Source organism: Myotis myotis, unplaced genomic scaffold (genome assembly GCF_014108235.1).
Source record: "Myotis myotis isolate mMyoMyo1 unplaced genomic scaffold, mMyoMyo1.p scaffold_m19_p_16, whole genome shotgun sequence".
Lineage (NCBI taxonomy): Eukaryota > Metazoa > Chordata > Mammalia > Chiroptera > Vespertilionidae > Myotis > Myotis myotis.
In genome coordinates, this window is record NW_023416320.1 from 28338723 (window position 1) to 28354890 (window position 16168).

The 16168-nt window shown below is 42.9% G+C and overlaps 1 protein-coding gene across 2 annotated transcripts in view; it reads left to right on the plus strand.

Annotated features, from left to right (window-relative positions):
* The window catches only part of LYN (LYN proto-oncogene, Src family tyrosine kinase), a 101898-nt gene extending 95969 nt beyond the window's left edge, over positions 1–5929 (plus strand). For both annotated transcript variants that reach the window (XM_036338257.1, XM_036338258.1), the window contains exons 12-13: positions 1144–1275; positions 4529–5929. In XM_036338257.1, the coding sequence (XP_036194150.1) occupies positions 1144–1275; positions 4529–4731 (335 nt within the window). In that variant the 3' untranslated portion in view covers positions 4732–5929. The remainder of the gene's footprint in view (positions 1–1143; positions 1276–4528) is intronic.
* Positions 5930–16168: the final 10239 nt, after the last annotated feature.

Below are 16168 nucleotides of genomic sequence, written 5' to 3' on the forward strand. Positions count from 1 at the left end.
GGCAGTAGTGATTTGCGGGCGTCATAGCACACTGGAATCAGCAGAATCTGATTCAAACCCAGCCAAGGCCGACCCCCGCCCCCGCCCCACACCTGGACTACTGCCCCAAGGGCGGGGGTTGGGGGGTTTAAGGCTGGAATGTGCTACAGTGAGTGCACCACACACAGGAGCTGCTCTGTGAGGCTTTCTTCTGCCCTTTTTATTCTTATTCTGATTTCCAATTTTGGTCTGACACCACAAAAAAATTATAAAGCAAAAGACATCAGGAGGCAAACATGTTTTTAAAAATTTTTAATTGTTGGTAGAAACCCCTAGCCTGAGCCCCTACCTTCCTCAAGGTGACCTGAAGGTCCTCGGGCCAGGTTTGCCTCTCAGGTGACCTGATGGCGAGGTGTCCCTTAGCCTCACCAGCTTCTGATGAGAAGCCTAGCATCACCACTGTCTCGTTCAGGGCAGATTACCATCCTACCCGATTTCTAAAAGCCTAATAATGTTTGGTTCCATCAAAGGAAAACATGAGACATAAAGACTGGAGTAGCATCTGAAGCTCCTTTTGGTACAGGCTTAAGACCTTTATCCACAGGAACATGTACATCAAGATGTATTTATATTCCATATAAACATAGTTTGGGTTAGTTATTAGAGAAAAAGTAAACACTAAAGATATATTCAGGGTATATCTGAAGTAGGTTTACAGTTGTTCATGTGGGAAAATAATATAATAAATAATAAATAACTGTGTTTCACATACTCACAACTGTAAACCTACTTTTGCCCCACCCTGTATATGTTTAGAGGCCGTTGTTGAGGGGCAAAGGAGCAAGCTAAGAAGAAATGCCTTTACATTCTGCGTCGCATGCATGTGTGGTTAAGGTGGGCTGGTTAGGATATCTCTGGGAGGAGACACAAGAAACTTTACTTCTTCACAGGGAAATGCCCAAATGGGAAACAGAGGAAGGAGGCCAACATTTTAAGTAGAACATTTTGTATCATCTCTATTTTGTACTGTGTGTGTTACCTATTCAATATATATATATATATATATAATTTTCTCAAGAGAAGGAAATTATGAGGGTCACATGGCCATGACCTTTCTGTGTCAGCTCAGAGGCCCAAGTAAGACGCCTGTGTCTTCTCTCTTAGGTGCTAAATTCCCCATCAAGTGGACCGCTCCAGAAGCAATCAACTTTGGATGTTTCACTATTAAGTCTGATGTGTGGTCCTTCGGAATTCTCCTGTATGAAATCGTCACCTATGGGAAAATTCCTTATCCAGGTACCCTTCATTTACCTTTTTCCATTCAAGTGGTACATATGACAAAAAGGCCTAAGGCAGACCTGGCCGGTGTGGCTCTGTTGAACGTCAACCTATGAACCAGCAGGTCACGGAGCACCTGCCAGGCGGTCTCTAGGTACAGTCCTGTCTGCGGCCACCCACCTCACCCTGCATGTGTGATAACATGTGGAGCCTCCCAGGTGCAATTGATGGGATGACACGTCTTGCTGTCCCTTTCTGGTAGGAACTGTAGTTTCACGTTCCTCCTCTTGGCTCAGACCACTTCTGCCTCTGGCTGACAGGTGTCTCCTGGTTCACCAAAGATAGACTTTAAGTTTCTGTTTCTTGTTCTTTTGAGGGAGGGATAAATTAAAGAGGAAAAAAGGAGATGAAGCCAATGGTCCTTAACTTCACTATCTTAAAAGCAAAACTGTAATAATATTTATATGTGAATTTCTAAAGAAACTAGAGGGGATTTTGTGGTTGGGGTTTTGTTTTGCTTTGCTCTTATTAAGAGAAAGGAGGTTCGAAAAATGACAAAGTTTTCTGAAGCATCTTGTCTTTTCCGGCCGTTTCTTACCAGATATATGCAGCATCTCGGTGCCCAATGTGAATCAGAGCCAGGAAACACATCCTGCTGCAAATAATGCTCACCCGGGTGGCAGCAGTGCTCAGGAAAAACTCCTTTGCCCTTTTGGGAACATTATTGGGTGGGAGACTGTGGTCCTGTGGTAGCTGGTACTTCTTCCCTCTCACACACACGGAGGGCCCCTTAGTCTTTAAAGATGTCAGCGTTGCTGGAGCTGCTGGGCTCCCATCTCCTGCCGCTGACCCCCTATTCCTTTCTAATCTCTGCTCTGCGCCATTTTTCTCCCTCCTGTGCTCCTTCGTCAACCTTTAGTCTTTGCTAATTCCGACCTACTCCAGATATCACTTCCTGCTCCCACCCACTTCCCTATCCTGGGGGCATCTTCCCCACTGGGCTGTGTGCCATTTGAGGACAAGCCTCTGTCATCATCTTCTTTTTATGTCTCAGAGTTTAGTGCTAGCTCATCACCCATAGTAAGTACTCAATAAATGCTTGTTCAGAGAATGAAAGACGAAATATGAAAGTGCTTGCCTTTTAAGATCACCAGCCAACGGGTGTTTGCTGTCTTGACCTAACAACAGACTAATTACCAAGTATCATCTTGACTCTTAGGGTCTGGTGGAGGTCTCCTTCCCATTCTTTCTTTCTTCTGTAATACTCGTCATTCAATTGCTTTATTTTGTTTATTGGTTTACTTGTGCATAAAAAGATAGACTCCAGATTTCCTTCTTTCTATTCCTCTTATCAAGTCAAATCACCAAGCAGGATGTAGCATGCCTGGCTTTTTCTGCATCTTTGAGAGCGTTCTTCAGCATTAGGAGAATTCATGAGAACAGGAAAAAACAGTCTGCGGTGGGGTTAGGGGCCCGCTTCTGTGGACACATTCTGACCTTTATGCCATTGGAGGTTCTCCGGGAAGGAAGTGAAAGATACTCCTAACCAAGTGTACAGGTCCAGCTGCTTTTCTATCATCCTGCATATTAGTCCTCCCACCAGGATCCCTGACTGACACCCAACCCCCATGTAGAAGTAAACACAGAGATGTCCCCTGAAAGTTATTCAAGTGAGCTTGGCTAGTTTCAAGAGCCAACGCAGTGCCAAAGCCACACACAGAAGAGCCCCAAGTAAAGGAAGTGATGCAGATTGGCCCCTTGGCTTCAAGCAGTGAGAATGTTCCAGTTAGAACATTCCAGTTACACAAATATTTGAAGATGGTATTTCAGAAATTGACATGAGAAAAAATAATTCACCATCTAAACAACCAAATGGGTGGTGACCCATAATTTGGAAAACACTGCTTAGAGACTAAATTCAAAAGAAGGTTGTGTCCCAGATCTAATAAAAGACATTTCTCCTAATTTTCTAGCTAACTTTTAGTCTTCCCAGTGACCACTAGTGGTAAAAGCTATGGCTGTGGGAAGGAGAGAGCTGTGGAAGGGAAATTGGTTGTGATGAATGGAGTTCCGCATAGGCCAGGCAGTGTGCATATTCTGCATGAAAATATTCTGCATGGAACACGGCTCCTCTCTAGAGGAGTTCATAGCTCTGCAGAATAAGGTACACACAAAGCAGGCAAAACATACGGACTGGGTACATGATGTAACCCAAACCACTACATGAACTCGGTCCTCTGTCCCAGTTTTAATAATGGAAGAAAATGTTATAAAAATTATTTTTTTTCCTTAAAACTATTTCCAATAACAAAGATTAGAAGTTCAGTTTCTGAACTGTCGTAAGACATTTGACCATATTAAAAGCCATCCTCCATTCTCACTCCTCTCAGAGCTCAGTAAATGAACGCCTTGTTCCCTCACAGGGTATGAGATTACACACATTCCAGATAATTTGGACATAATCAGTTGTCTTAGCTGAAGTAAGGATCCTGACTTCTTTAAGTAAACTTACAATGAAAAGCTGATTTTTAGAAATATTGGTATGAGGTAATGTATGTGCAAATGATTTTTATGATGTATTACAGGTAGACGCTGAAAAAATACAAAAGAAATGAGGATTGAGGGTTAGGGCTTGAGTAGTTCATCTCCAAAGGTCAGGCAAGCCCAATATCCTCTTGTCATGAAAGAGAACTTGCTTTGTCTTCTACTTACCACATTTGCCTGTTTTCCCTTTGGCAAAATTAAAGCTGTCTCGATTATCTTTATACTAAAATTGATAATCTTTAGTTGCCTACAGAAATTTTCTCAACCTTCATATCAGTTTCTTAGGGCATCCGTACCGATGCCACAGTCTGAGATCAAGGCGTGGGCAGGTTTGGTTTCTCCTGTGGCTTCTCCTTGGTCATAGATGGCCACCTTCACACTGTCCTCACACGGCCTCTCCTCTGTGCACACGCATCCGCAGCGTCTCTCTGTGTCCCGCCCTCTTCTTGTAAGGACACCAGTTGCCATTGGGTGGGGCCCACTCTAAAGGCCTCATTTGAATTTGATGACCTCTTTAAAGGCCTTATTTCTAAATACAGTCACTTTCCGAGGTATTGTGGGCTAGGATCCCACCATACACATTTGCAGGGGGCATGGTTCATCCCCTCACAGCCTCTAGAGCTGGCTTCAGTAATGGATGTGGGATGTGGGTAGCAAGACCACTGCAGTGCTTACTCCCCAGTCAGGTTTCTAAATGGTCTGGCATTTATTTGTTTGTTTGTTTTAGGGAGAACGAATGCGGACGTGATGACCGCGCTGTCGCAGGGCTACAGGATGCCCCGCATGGAGAACTGCCCGGACGAGCTCTATGAGATCATGAAAATGTGCTGGAAAGAAAAGGCAGAAGAGAGGCCCACGTTTGATTACTTGCAGAGCGTCCTGGATGACTTCTACACCGCCACGGAAGGCCAGTATCAGCAGCAGCCTTAGAACACAGGAAGCCCCGGCGCCCCTGGCCGGCAGCTGCCTGGTGCACTGGTTTTCATGTGCTGACGTCATCGGTCATCCCTGCTTCCTGGAGTGAGGCTCCATTACTCAGGAAGACACACTCTCTACATGGAAAAGCATCCTCTTCTCACAGGCTGATGCCCACAGCTCTGCCCCTGGGCCTGCTCCCAGATGGCCATCCTGCTTTGCTGGACCGACGTCTGAACACAGCCCTCTGAGAAGAAAACACCGGCTCTGCCCCAGATGCACCCACGTTGGCCTCTTGTTTACAATTGGATGTGAGACTCAAAGGTTCAGAGGCCATGTCAATCAATCCCACCCAGTAGCAGAACTAAGCTCACCTATAAAAGTAAAATAACCCAATGCCTCTCATGGCACGTGTTTGTATGTTCTCTGTGCTTTGGCTTCTCTGTTTAAACATTACTAATCCAACCTGTTAGGTTTTCCCGTGAAGTCAGAAGCTTCAGCGCCTTTCCCAGATTTCCGTGATCACCCCTCCCCCTAAATCTGAGACTGTTCAACATTTCCGTCTGTGGAGACTGCCCAGACCCCCAGATAGGAAGCAGCCACGCTTTTCTGGTCTCTTTCCTGTAGAAGTGTCATTTGTGAGTCACGCAAAGCTGCTGAGTGAAGGAACATGGGCCTCATCCACTGCCGGGCCTTGCCCAGACCTACCAGGACTACCTTAAGAAGGACTATTTTTAAACGGTCCAGCTTTTCAATTCCACAACTTCCTATACACAGACTTTCATTGACAATGTAGTTTGGAAGAACAATGCAATTCTAATCTCTGCAGAACTGTATAGGGCCTTATAAAACATAGGAATTTCCTTTATTGCTTCAAATGATTTGAACATTATTTGAATGATCAAATATTAATGTTAGTTTTACTCAAAGTAAAAACTCCATGTTTGGGGTCTATGTTATGATTCAGCAATTTTCTAAATGGTGTAAGATGTGTGTGAGTCTATTTATACAGAATATGAAGGAAATGAACGACTGAGGAGGCGCCAATGAGTCACTGTAGCAAGGGATACAGGAGGTTTTGTTTACTAAATTTTTCTTACTACTGTAAGCTTTGAATGGAAAATGCTGTGTCACATGTTTCACTTATGCTGTCCTGTATATACCTAATATTTCTATTTTTTGATTTTATTTTAATACACCTGGTCCAATAACATCTCAAGCTTTTTACTTGTGTCTAAGATTTTCAACTATTGTCCGTGTAAAAATGAGTACCAGTTGTGGGGGAAATGAGAGGTGATTCCATATGGTTACATGGTTTAAAAGACTTGTACAAGTTCTGCCTCCATCCTTTGAGCAATTTCAGAATGGAGACTTGAAAGGGATGCCTGAACATCCTTTATGGGGCCAAGTAGGGTTTGTTTTCAACTAGGCTTAGCAGGCACCACTAAAATCTCACCTTGGCTAGACCTTGGGTATCTAGGGGAAGGGATAAAATATTCTACTTTTACCTGACTTTTATCTTCTTTTCCTGTGTGACTTTTTAAAATGTCCTTTCTAAAATATTCTTCAAGTCTTGATTCGCAAGTGCCACATTCACAAAGATAGATTATCATCATGGAATCTCTGCACAGCTAATCACTTGATTGACAGTGGGGCACCCATCTGTTCCCATCTTCTTTCCCAGTCACACGCATGGCCCAACATATTATGTGGAGAGAAGGTGTAAAGCATTCCTAAAGCAGAAAGAAGTCTCTAGAATGACTAAATGTATCTTCACCTGGTTTTCCTTCTCTCCATTCTGCTTCCTTTGGACATTTTTACGTTCAGCTTTTCCTCTCAGTCAGGTGTGTGGTCCCTTCCTCAGGTGTCTCCAGCAGTTCGGGCCACGTCACTCACTTCCAGCACGTGCTCCGGCCACAGAGTGCTCAGTGGTCAGCACGCACGGCCTCCTCCTTCGGCCGTGGGAGTCCACCCTCCACGTGGCTGACAGGCAGAACGAGGGGCTGAGTAGGTTTTGTATAATCTTAGGGTCTCCAGGGGTGTGCAGGATGGTTTACATCATCACAGCTCAGGTCACGAAGCACCTGAAAGATAGAATGCCTGCTCCCAAGATCCTGACTCTACTCGCTGTTCGGCAGGGAGGGCGGCCTGGCACGACACTAGAAAAGTGTCCCCCGTGAATATAATGTTTTCTCAGGCTTGAGAGCCGCTCCTCTAAGCTTTGACCCCTTTTGCAAAGTTATCTTCTCAAAAGAAGACCAGCCTTCTCTTTCCTCAGATGGTTTGGTTTCCCAAGGGAGGAATAGAGGAGAAAGAGGGAGAAAATGGTTTACCTTTTTCCTTTCTTATGAGCTCGAGGCTCACGGAACTTAAAGTAAAACTTAGAAGCTTCCCACTGGGGTCTTTAGTAGAAAGGGACAGTGACTAGGTGCCAACGCAGCCCTCCAAGCATGCCTCCCTGGATTCTGCCAGAATCTACTAGAGCAGCACACTGCCCAGGCCTTCTTTTAGGGGAGGTTCTATACCTCGGGAGCCTTGACTCCTGTCCCAAAGTGCACAAGAGGTCAGTAGAAGGAGGATAGGTCAAGGGCACCGAGATGTAAGTATCAACTCATTTCCAATTTTGCCTGTGGTAATGGCTTTCTTTTGATCTCTCCCTTCACTCAACCAACTACATCTGGGGCAGTCGCTTCCAAAAGGTACTCAGTTCTGAAACACCAGCGTCTTGATACGGTCAACTGACTTAAAACATATGCCCACCCTGTGGCTCATCTAGCCCTTATGATTTGACTGCCACGTTCCACAACCAATCCATTGCTTGCGTTCTCAGCCACGGGCACCTCTCACCACCAGCCAGCCTTCCCCTCAGGAACATCATCTTCTGCTTCTGCCTTGTGGAATGGAGACTTCAGTTCTGTGCCCCCTACATTTTGACTAAGAAATTTTTAGATGAAGTGGAGATGAGACTTGCCTTCTTCCCGATGGGAATGTAATTAGAAACACACAAAGATACACACCCACCGCTTTCTCAGTGCCCCCTTTTGTGTTCTGGCACTTTTATAACGAGACCTCTCACTCAGCTAACAATCCCTGAAGGTCTGGCAGGGACTAGCACTAGTCCACAGCTGAACAGTCAGGTGCACTTAGGCCACAGAAGGGATAGATTTGTTTCATATTATTTCCCTGTAAAATGAAGTACTTTGCTAGTGGTATCTCCCTGGCTTCGGTGGGTATGCCAGGTGGGCAAAGGAATTACTTATAAAATGCTCCACTGGAGTCCACGTAGATGTGAGGGGAAATTTCTTGTAAGCAATTTTATTTTTACAAAAAAAAAAAAAGTCGTGCATGCATTCATCATAAATTGTTTTTAAAAAAACAATTTATACAGAATATACTGTTGAATAAAATGCTTTGATAATATTCATGCTCCATTTTCTAACATGAAGATATATTAAACTGATAAAAATTTTATCCCAGAAAGTTCTAATCTGATAGATGTATAGGAAGAACGCCTTCCAATTTAATTTTTGTATTCTTTTTTTTAAAAAATTTTTTTATTAATTTCAGAGAGGAAAGAAGAGGGAGAGAGAGATAGAAACATCAATGATGAGAGAGAATTATTGATTCGCTGCCTCCTGCACACTCCCCACTGGGGATCGAGCTCGCTTGATAATAACCTGGGCATGTGCCCTTGACTGGAATCGAGCCTGGGACCTTTTAGTCCGCAGGTCAATGCTCTATGCACTGAGCCAAAGCGGCTAGGGCTAATTTTTGTATTCTTATGAATCTAAATGCTTCAGAAAGGAGTGAGTGCCAAAAATGTCACAGGATCTTCAAGATGGCCACCATGTAATATTGGATACATCCCTTAAATGTGGAAGTATTGGGGCAGTTTTAGTGGCCTTCATCTCTAGGTCCTTGGAAAGCTATTAGAAAGCATCTGAATTGGCCAATGTGCAATATCAACACAGAACTTCTAGAATCAAAGGTGGCTTTCTTGCCAGCACCAAAGGTCGATGCATATTTCAGAACAAGAAAACAATCTGAAAATTTTTTACACTGATGCTGGGCTTGGACCCTTAATTGATCATCTGTTACCCTTAGGGTCAGATGTGTTTTTGATTTCAGGGGTTTTCTTTTGTGTGTTGTTGTTTAACTTAAAAGGTAAATACAAGGAGTATTAACTGAATATTTGGTAGTGAACAGTGGAGGGGAAAAGAAACTTTAGTCAAATGAAATATTCCTGCAGAAATATGCCTGAACTCATACTAAGTGGGATGAATGTAGCCTATAAACTGCTTTAGGTCAGATTTTACCTTCAAATGAGTTCTAAGATGGTTTGCAGAGTTTTTTGGACTTTGGAATTGTGGGTAAGGGGACAAACCTGTGCCCAGGGAGCTGGAAGGATGTGCGAGACCTTTGGATATCAGTGGTGTATCTGATTCAAATGGAGGACATTGGGGGTGTGGTTACCCAAAACCCATTATATGCAGTCATGTTCTAAGATGCAAAACAGTTATGTGTCTCTTTAAAACAACAGAGTCAGCCTTAGATGGTTTGGTTCAGTGGCTAGAGCATCAGTCTGTGGACTGAAAGGTCCCGGGTTCGATTCCGGTCAAGGGCACATGCCTGGGTTGGGGGCTCAGCCCCCAGTAGGGGACATGCAAGAGGCAGCCAATCGATGATCCTCTCTGATCATTGCTGTTTCCATCTCTCTCCCTCTCCCTTCCTCCCTGAAATCAATAAACAAAACAAAACAACAACAACAACAACAAAAAACAGAGTCATTAATATAATCTCTGATCACATGCACCTCAGGGAGGTCTGATACTTAGCCATTCAAGTTGGGGAGAATGGCGAGTGGTTTCAGTTGTCCACAAGAGCTGCCAGTGTACTGTGATTGCTAGGATAGTTAAGGGATGCAGAAGTGGGCTACATTCAATGCTCAAAAAAGGCCACACACAAAAAGATGCTCTATCCATGAAAGCCAGACCATGTGGAGCATTACATTCTACTCTGAATGCTTCATGGCCGAGTCTCAAGTCTTAACTACCCTGGAAAAGTCACTTTGATGTGAGCGATGGGGTGTGCGTGAAAGAGTCGGGAGCATGTCAAACGAGGAAGTCTTTGGACAGTTCATGGGAGCCACAGCACAGATGTTTTGATGAGAGATATAAGTGAAATCATTTAAAAACATTTGCTCTGTCAAAGAATTATATTTCGAGTCCTTCTTCGTGAAACATTTTTTCCAAAGAAGGTTATCACTTCTAATCTCCTTTTTGTTAATATACTTAACCCTAAATAAGGTGTTCAGTGGGCTAATAGTAGTTATGCAGTACAGTTCTTCATTGAACAGTTCCCTGAACACAGGAACCGTGGGTTTGCGAGGGAGATGAGTGTTTAGTCTCAAGTTGCCCGCCTTCCGGGGACAAGTACAGTGACGATACAGGTAGACAAGGGAAGTATCATAAGGGAACGGCAGGTACAGAATGCGAAGACCTTTCTGAGCGATCACAGAGCTGATGACAAGAACAGGCTTCACCCATAAGTGACATTAGGGATTAACTTTGAAGGGGGACAGGGCCCAGCGCCCAGCGGCTGGCTCAGTGGTGGAGCATCGACCTATGAACCAGGAGACCACGGTTCGATTCCCGGGCAGGGCACATGCCCAGGTTGCAGGCTCCATCCCCAGTGTGGGGTGTGCAGGAGGCAGCCGATCAATGATTCTCCCTTATCACTGATGCTTCTATCTCTGTCTCCCTCCCTCTCTGAAATCAGTGAAAGTATATTTTTAAAAATAAAGTAAAAGGAGACTGCAGGGAGAATTCTGAGAAAGGATACAACAGCAGGAGTCGGGGCAGAGAAGTGCGGGAGCATGGATGGCCAGGGCCGCCCAGACTGCCAGCCAACCAGCGTGTACCAGCATCGCCTGGAAGGCTTCTTGGAACAGATCACTGCACCCCGCCCCAGAGTGTCTGGTTCTGGGGTGAAGGTCTGGGGCGGGACCAGGCCATGGGGGCTGGCTTTCCTGGCCCTGGATCATCCTTTGGGACCCACTGGACACACAGGGGCTCAGCAACAGGGGAAGTCAGTGACCCCGGAGAAGGCACCTCCTGGAGAAATGCGAATCCAGGGGAAGAATGCGGACTTGACTAGACCACCTGGTGACAGCATGGTCTGTGGACCCCGTTGCCTGGCCTCCTGCCCGGGCCCTGCTTACTGCGCTCACCTACAAAGTGAGGGTGAGAACAGTACTTGCCTCCCAGGGTTGTGATGAGGGACAAACGCAGAAATATTTCAGTACAAGCCGCTCACCTAGTGGAGTGGGTCGGTGTGTTTGTGAAAGACATGAAAACAAGATGTGTGTTGAGCAAGCAGTGAAGTGCAATGCGACGTCAGAGAAGCACGTTAGGAAGCCCAGTGGGCGGCGCAGAGGCATGGGTGGGCGGCACAGAGGCATGGGTGGGCAGGAGAAGCAGCCGCAGGCCCAGCGGAGGGAAGAGAGGTTTCCAAACCCACGTGGGCCGCGGTGGGAGGCACTGCAGCCACAGATACCATACCCGGAGGGCCTTTGAGGGAAAAATTATTTTAAAACTTTTCTTTCATGACGGAAAGAGGTCTCTTCTCATTATTTCAATATACTGCCTCCCATCAAAGGTAGGCGTCCAGTTTTTGGTGTTTTCAGGCATCTGTGTTAACATTTTAATGAACATTTTGGGTAGAATGGTAATATACTTCAGCAGAAATCTTAGGAAGAAAACTTAATTCTCACTGTTCTGCTCACAAGAGTTCTTGCGAGGGTTAGTTCAGTGCTGCCCAGAATGTGGATTCTTCTCCCCCTGTCCTTCCTTGAACTAAACTGATTTAAACTGGCCGCATAATTTCCCCAACCTCAGTCTAGCAGTGAGATGGGGTGTTGACAGGGTAGCAGTGAGGCTCTCAATTAGAAATCATGTCTATGAGAAGCCTTATTTCTCATTAATCAGTTCATTTTGTTTAGATGCTCAACCAGGGACACCTTGCTTATTTGCATAGTCTGGACAATATCTTTCCTTTCTTTCCATGGGTTAACCTCATACAATTTGCCCAGTTTTGTAAAATCTCATTATTAATCAAAACCTTTAAAAATATTGATGCTATTATTGGACCTAGTCAACGTCCAAGAATCTCAAATATGTGAAATAATGTAAAAATGCTTGAATAACTTGTAGGCTTGAATGTACTCATTTCACCACTATTTACAATTCAAAAATATTGAAACTTTTTAAATAGCTGAGTTATTCATTCAGCCACTCTGTAGTAAAGACCTGATATGGGTCCAGAATTATGCAATACACTGAAGATCTTTATAGGCTAATTTTAGCCAATTAGAAAGGAAAGATTAACAGAAGTACATAGAACATGTTAAGTGACATATATGTAATAAAGTGAGATAATATCCATGATACATTCTTAAATAGGAATAATCAGAATATAAAATTATTTACAAAGAATGATTAGACCTATTTTTTTTTAAGTCATAAAGAACAAAGAAAGCACTTCAAGAGAGCACACTCAAATCTTAACAAAAATTGAACTGGGATAGTTTTCATCTATCTTTCCATTTCTGTCATTACATATTACTTTAATAATGGAATAGAAGAGTGCTCACAGAATAATGGAACTAAATTCTCTTTGTAGACTGAACAAAATCAATTAAAATAAACAAGTTGGGTTTTTAAAAATAAAACACACCACATGGATGGGGCTATGTCAAAGAAAGTAACACAGGAGCCAACTGAAAGTTTTCCCAAAAGCCCAAACTAGAACAATTTGAGTAACATAATAAGTAAATTAGTATTGGATTATAAACCAGAGCATGAAAAAAAATATTCATGAATCCACACTGGTATAAATAGCTACATAAATAAATAAATAGAGGAGAAGAGAAAATTTTCCCATGCAGAGTAAGTCCAAATAATTTATGTCCTTTGCCTTCAAAGAGGTGAAGCATAACACCCCACTCAAGTGTGCCCTGCGCACATGGACTTTCTCCCGGAGAGTCTGCAGTCAGGCAAGAGGGGGAAGGGAAACTTACTGTGGAGAAGTCTGACAAGCACCCCCTCAGCCAGGTGGTCAAAGCCACATCAGCAGTGATTGGTCCTATTGACAGTGTGTACCCTTGATATGATACGATGAAATGGCATTTTATCTCTGGTCTTTCTCCCCCAAATCCATAGCCCCAGTCTACTCACTAGAAAAACATCAGACACATTTCAGCGGAGGGGCATCTTGCAATATACCCAGCCAGTAACCTTCCAAGCCATCACGTTCATCAAAATCAAAGACAGTCTGAGATTCTGCCACTGCAAGAGCAACAACCTAAGGAGACATAACGGCTAAATGCAAGAGGTGATCTGGATGCGATCTTGGAACAGAAAAGGGACATTTGGTTAAAATGAAGGAAATCTGAATAAAGTGTGGACTTGACTTAATAATAACGTCAATATCAGTTCATCAGTTGTGACAAATGCACCATACTAATGTAGGATGTTGATAACAGGGGTAACTGCATGCATGGCCAATGAGAACTTGCTGTACTTACTGTCCTTGAAATTTTTCTGTAAACCTAAAACTTTTCTAAAAGTAAATTTTATTAGCAACAACAAAAAAGGTAAACAAGTTTGTTCTTGGTACCAGGAAGCCATAGTTACTGGTATTTACGTTTATCCAACATCTCAGTTACATTATTTAAGAAATCCATCTTTTTTTCCATTGTAGATCCTAATTCATGAAGTTAAAACTTCATTAAGAACAAGAAGTGAACAGAATGTTTTTATCTGACTTCTGAAAAACACAAAGTAACAACCCAACCCATACAATAAGCCTTATAGACGGTTGGTAGTCAATTCCAGTCAAATACCTCAGGGGACAGCGCCATCTAGTGTTCTATCATGAAATGAACCAATGGTGGTTTCAGTTACTTCTCTGACCCTCTACCCTTTCTAGATGCAATCTTGGAACAGAAAAAGGGCATTTGGTTAAAACTTAAATTCTACTTCAAAACTGGAAAAAAAGAAAGGGAAACATATCTCCCCCCACCGCCAAGAAAGTACTCATAATCTCCAATGACTTGAGCAATCAAGTGGAAATAATTTGGTTTCATTTACAACTTTAGCCTAGAATCTGTTTATAAAATGCCTACTTTATGTTCAAAACTTCAGTCCAAAACTAATATGCATGAAAGAGATTTCATCAGAAACACAAACTTATAAAAAAGTGTAATAATATAGTCACTTTTTAAAATTTACAAAATAAACCTTATAAAACAGCAGATCTCAATTCTAAGTGTAGGTTTCAGAAACTGCAAAGCTATACATTAATATTGTGTTATTTAACTTTAACCCAACACTTTACATATAGTTCCTTTGCTTAATAAGTTTATGTTTATTTTAATATCATCATGTTATTCATAAACTTATACATTTAGTAAGAATAAACAGTGAAAGAGGAAAGCATGAGCTCAATTAAGGTCTAAAATTACTCAAGTGAAAAACAATGAAATGATTAGTTAACATATATTGTTTTTGAACCAGCATGACTTTTAAAAACATGTCATAAAAGAAAAGAAACACAGCTGAAATAACTGGCACCTTCCAATTGCAAATAACCAAAGTAGCAGTTTGCCTACAGTATAAAGGGCCAAAAGTTACTTTCCCCAAATGTCCTCTATGATTAGCAGATAGAATAAGTGGGACAAAGGAAAACACTCGAGCTCTGGCCCGTTCAGTTGGTTGGAGCATCGTCTCGTACACCAAACTGTGCAGGCTCCATCCCTGGTCAGGGCCCATAAGGAAGGCAACCAATCAATGTCTCTCTCTCTCTCTCTCTCTCTCTCTCTCTCTCTCTCTCTCTCTCTCTCTCTCTCTTTCTCTTACCCAAGTCAATAAAAAACATCCTTGGGTGAGGATTAAAACAATACTCCAGTTATTCTAGTAGTCCCCACTTAGCTGTGGTTTTGCTTTCCTTGGTTTTAGTTATCCACAGTCAACTGCAGTCTAAAAATATATGAAAAAGTCCAGAAATAAATAATTCATACGTTTTAAATTGCACGCAGTTCTGAGTGGCATGATGAAATCTCATGTTATCTTGCTCTGTCCAGCTTTGGATATAAAGCATCCCTTTGTCCAGCGTCTCCGTACTACATGTGCTCCCTGCCTGCCTGCCTGATAGTCGCTCAGTTATCAAATTGACTATCCAGGCATGGCAGTGCTTGTGTTCGAGTCACCCTGATTTTACTTACAAATGGCCCCACATTGCAAGAGTAGTGATGTTGGCAATTTGGCTTTGCCAAAGAGAAGCCACAAAGTGCTTTCTTTACGTGAAGAGGTGAAAGTTCTCAACTGTAGGAAGAAAGAAAGAAAGGCAGGAAGGAAGGGAGGGAGGGAGGGAGGAAGGGAGGGAGGAAGGAAGGAAGGAAGGAAGGAAGGAAGGAAGGAAGGAAGGAAGGAAGGAAGGAAGGAAGGAAGGAAGGAAGGAAGGAAGGAAGGAAGAAATCGTATGCTGAGGTTGCTAAGCTCTACAATAAGAATGAATTTTCTAGTTGTGAAATTGTGAAGGAAAAAGAAATCTGCGCTACTTCTGCTGTCACATCTCAAACTGCACAAGTTATGTTGGTGGTGCGTGATCGGTGCTTAGTTAAGATGGAAAAGGCATTACGTTTGTGGGTGGAAGACATGAACAGAAAGCCAATTTTGATTAATGACATGTTGGGCCAGAAAGCACTGAGCCTACACAAAGACTTCAGTGAGGTGTCCCCTAAAATGAATGATACCATCCACTTACTGTAAGTGAGGGATGATTATAGATTTGGGACTAGGTTTGGACTGAAAAATATAAAAACTACTGGAGGGAGAGAACATTCACATAACTGTTTTATGTATATTGTTATAATTGTTCTATTTTATTGTTAGTTATTGTTGTTAATTTATTACTGTGCCTAGTTTATAAATTAAATTTTATCTTAGGTATGCATGTATTAGGGAAAACATGGTATATTACTATCCACAGTTTCAGGCTTCTCTACTGGGGGGTCTTAGAATGTATCCCCCATACTGCAATTTGAATAGCCCTTTTGCCCTCTCTGATCACAAAAGCATACTAAGATAGACCCTTGAAGCAATTATTACCACCACACCTTGTTTTAAGAGGTGCAGCCTTGTATTAAGAAGTCACCTGTGAATGGGGGTGGGGGAACATCTGTAATACTTTCAACAATAAAAATAAATTTTTTAAAAAAAGAAGTCATCGCCCTGGCCGGTTTTGCTCAGTGGATAGAGCATCAGCCTGCGGACTGAAGGGTCCCAGGTTCGATTCCCCAGTGGGGGGCATGCAGGAGGCAGCCAATCAGTGATTCTCTCTCATCATTGATGTTTCTATCTCTCTCTCCCTCTTCCTTCCTCTCTGAAATCAA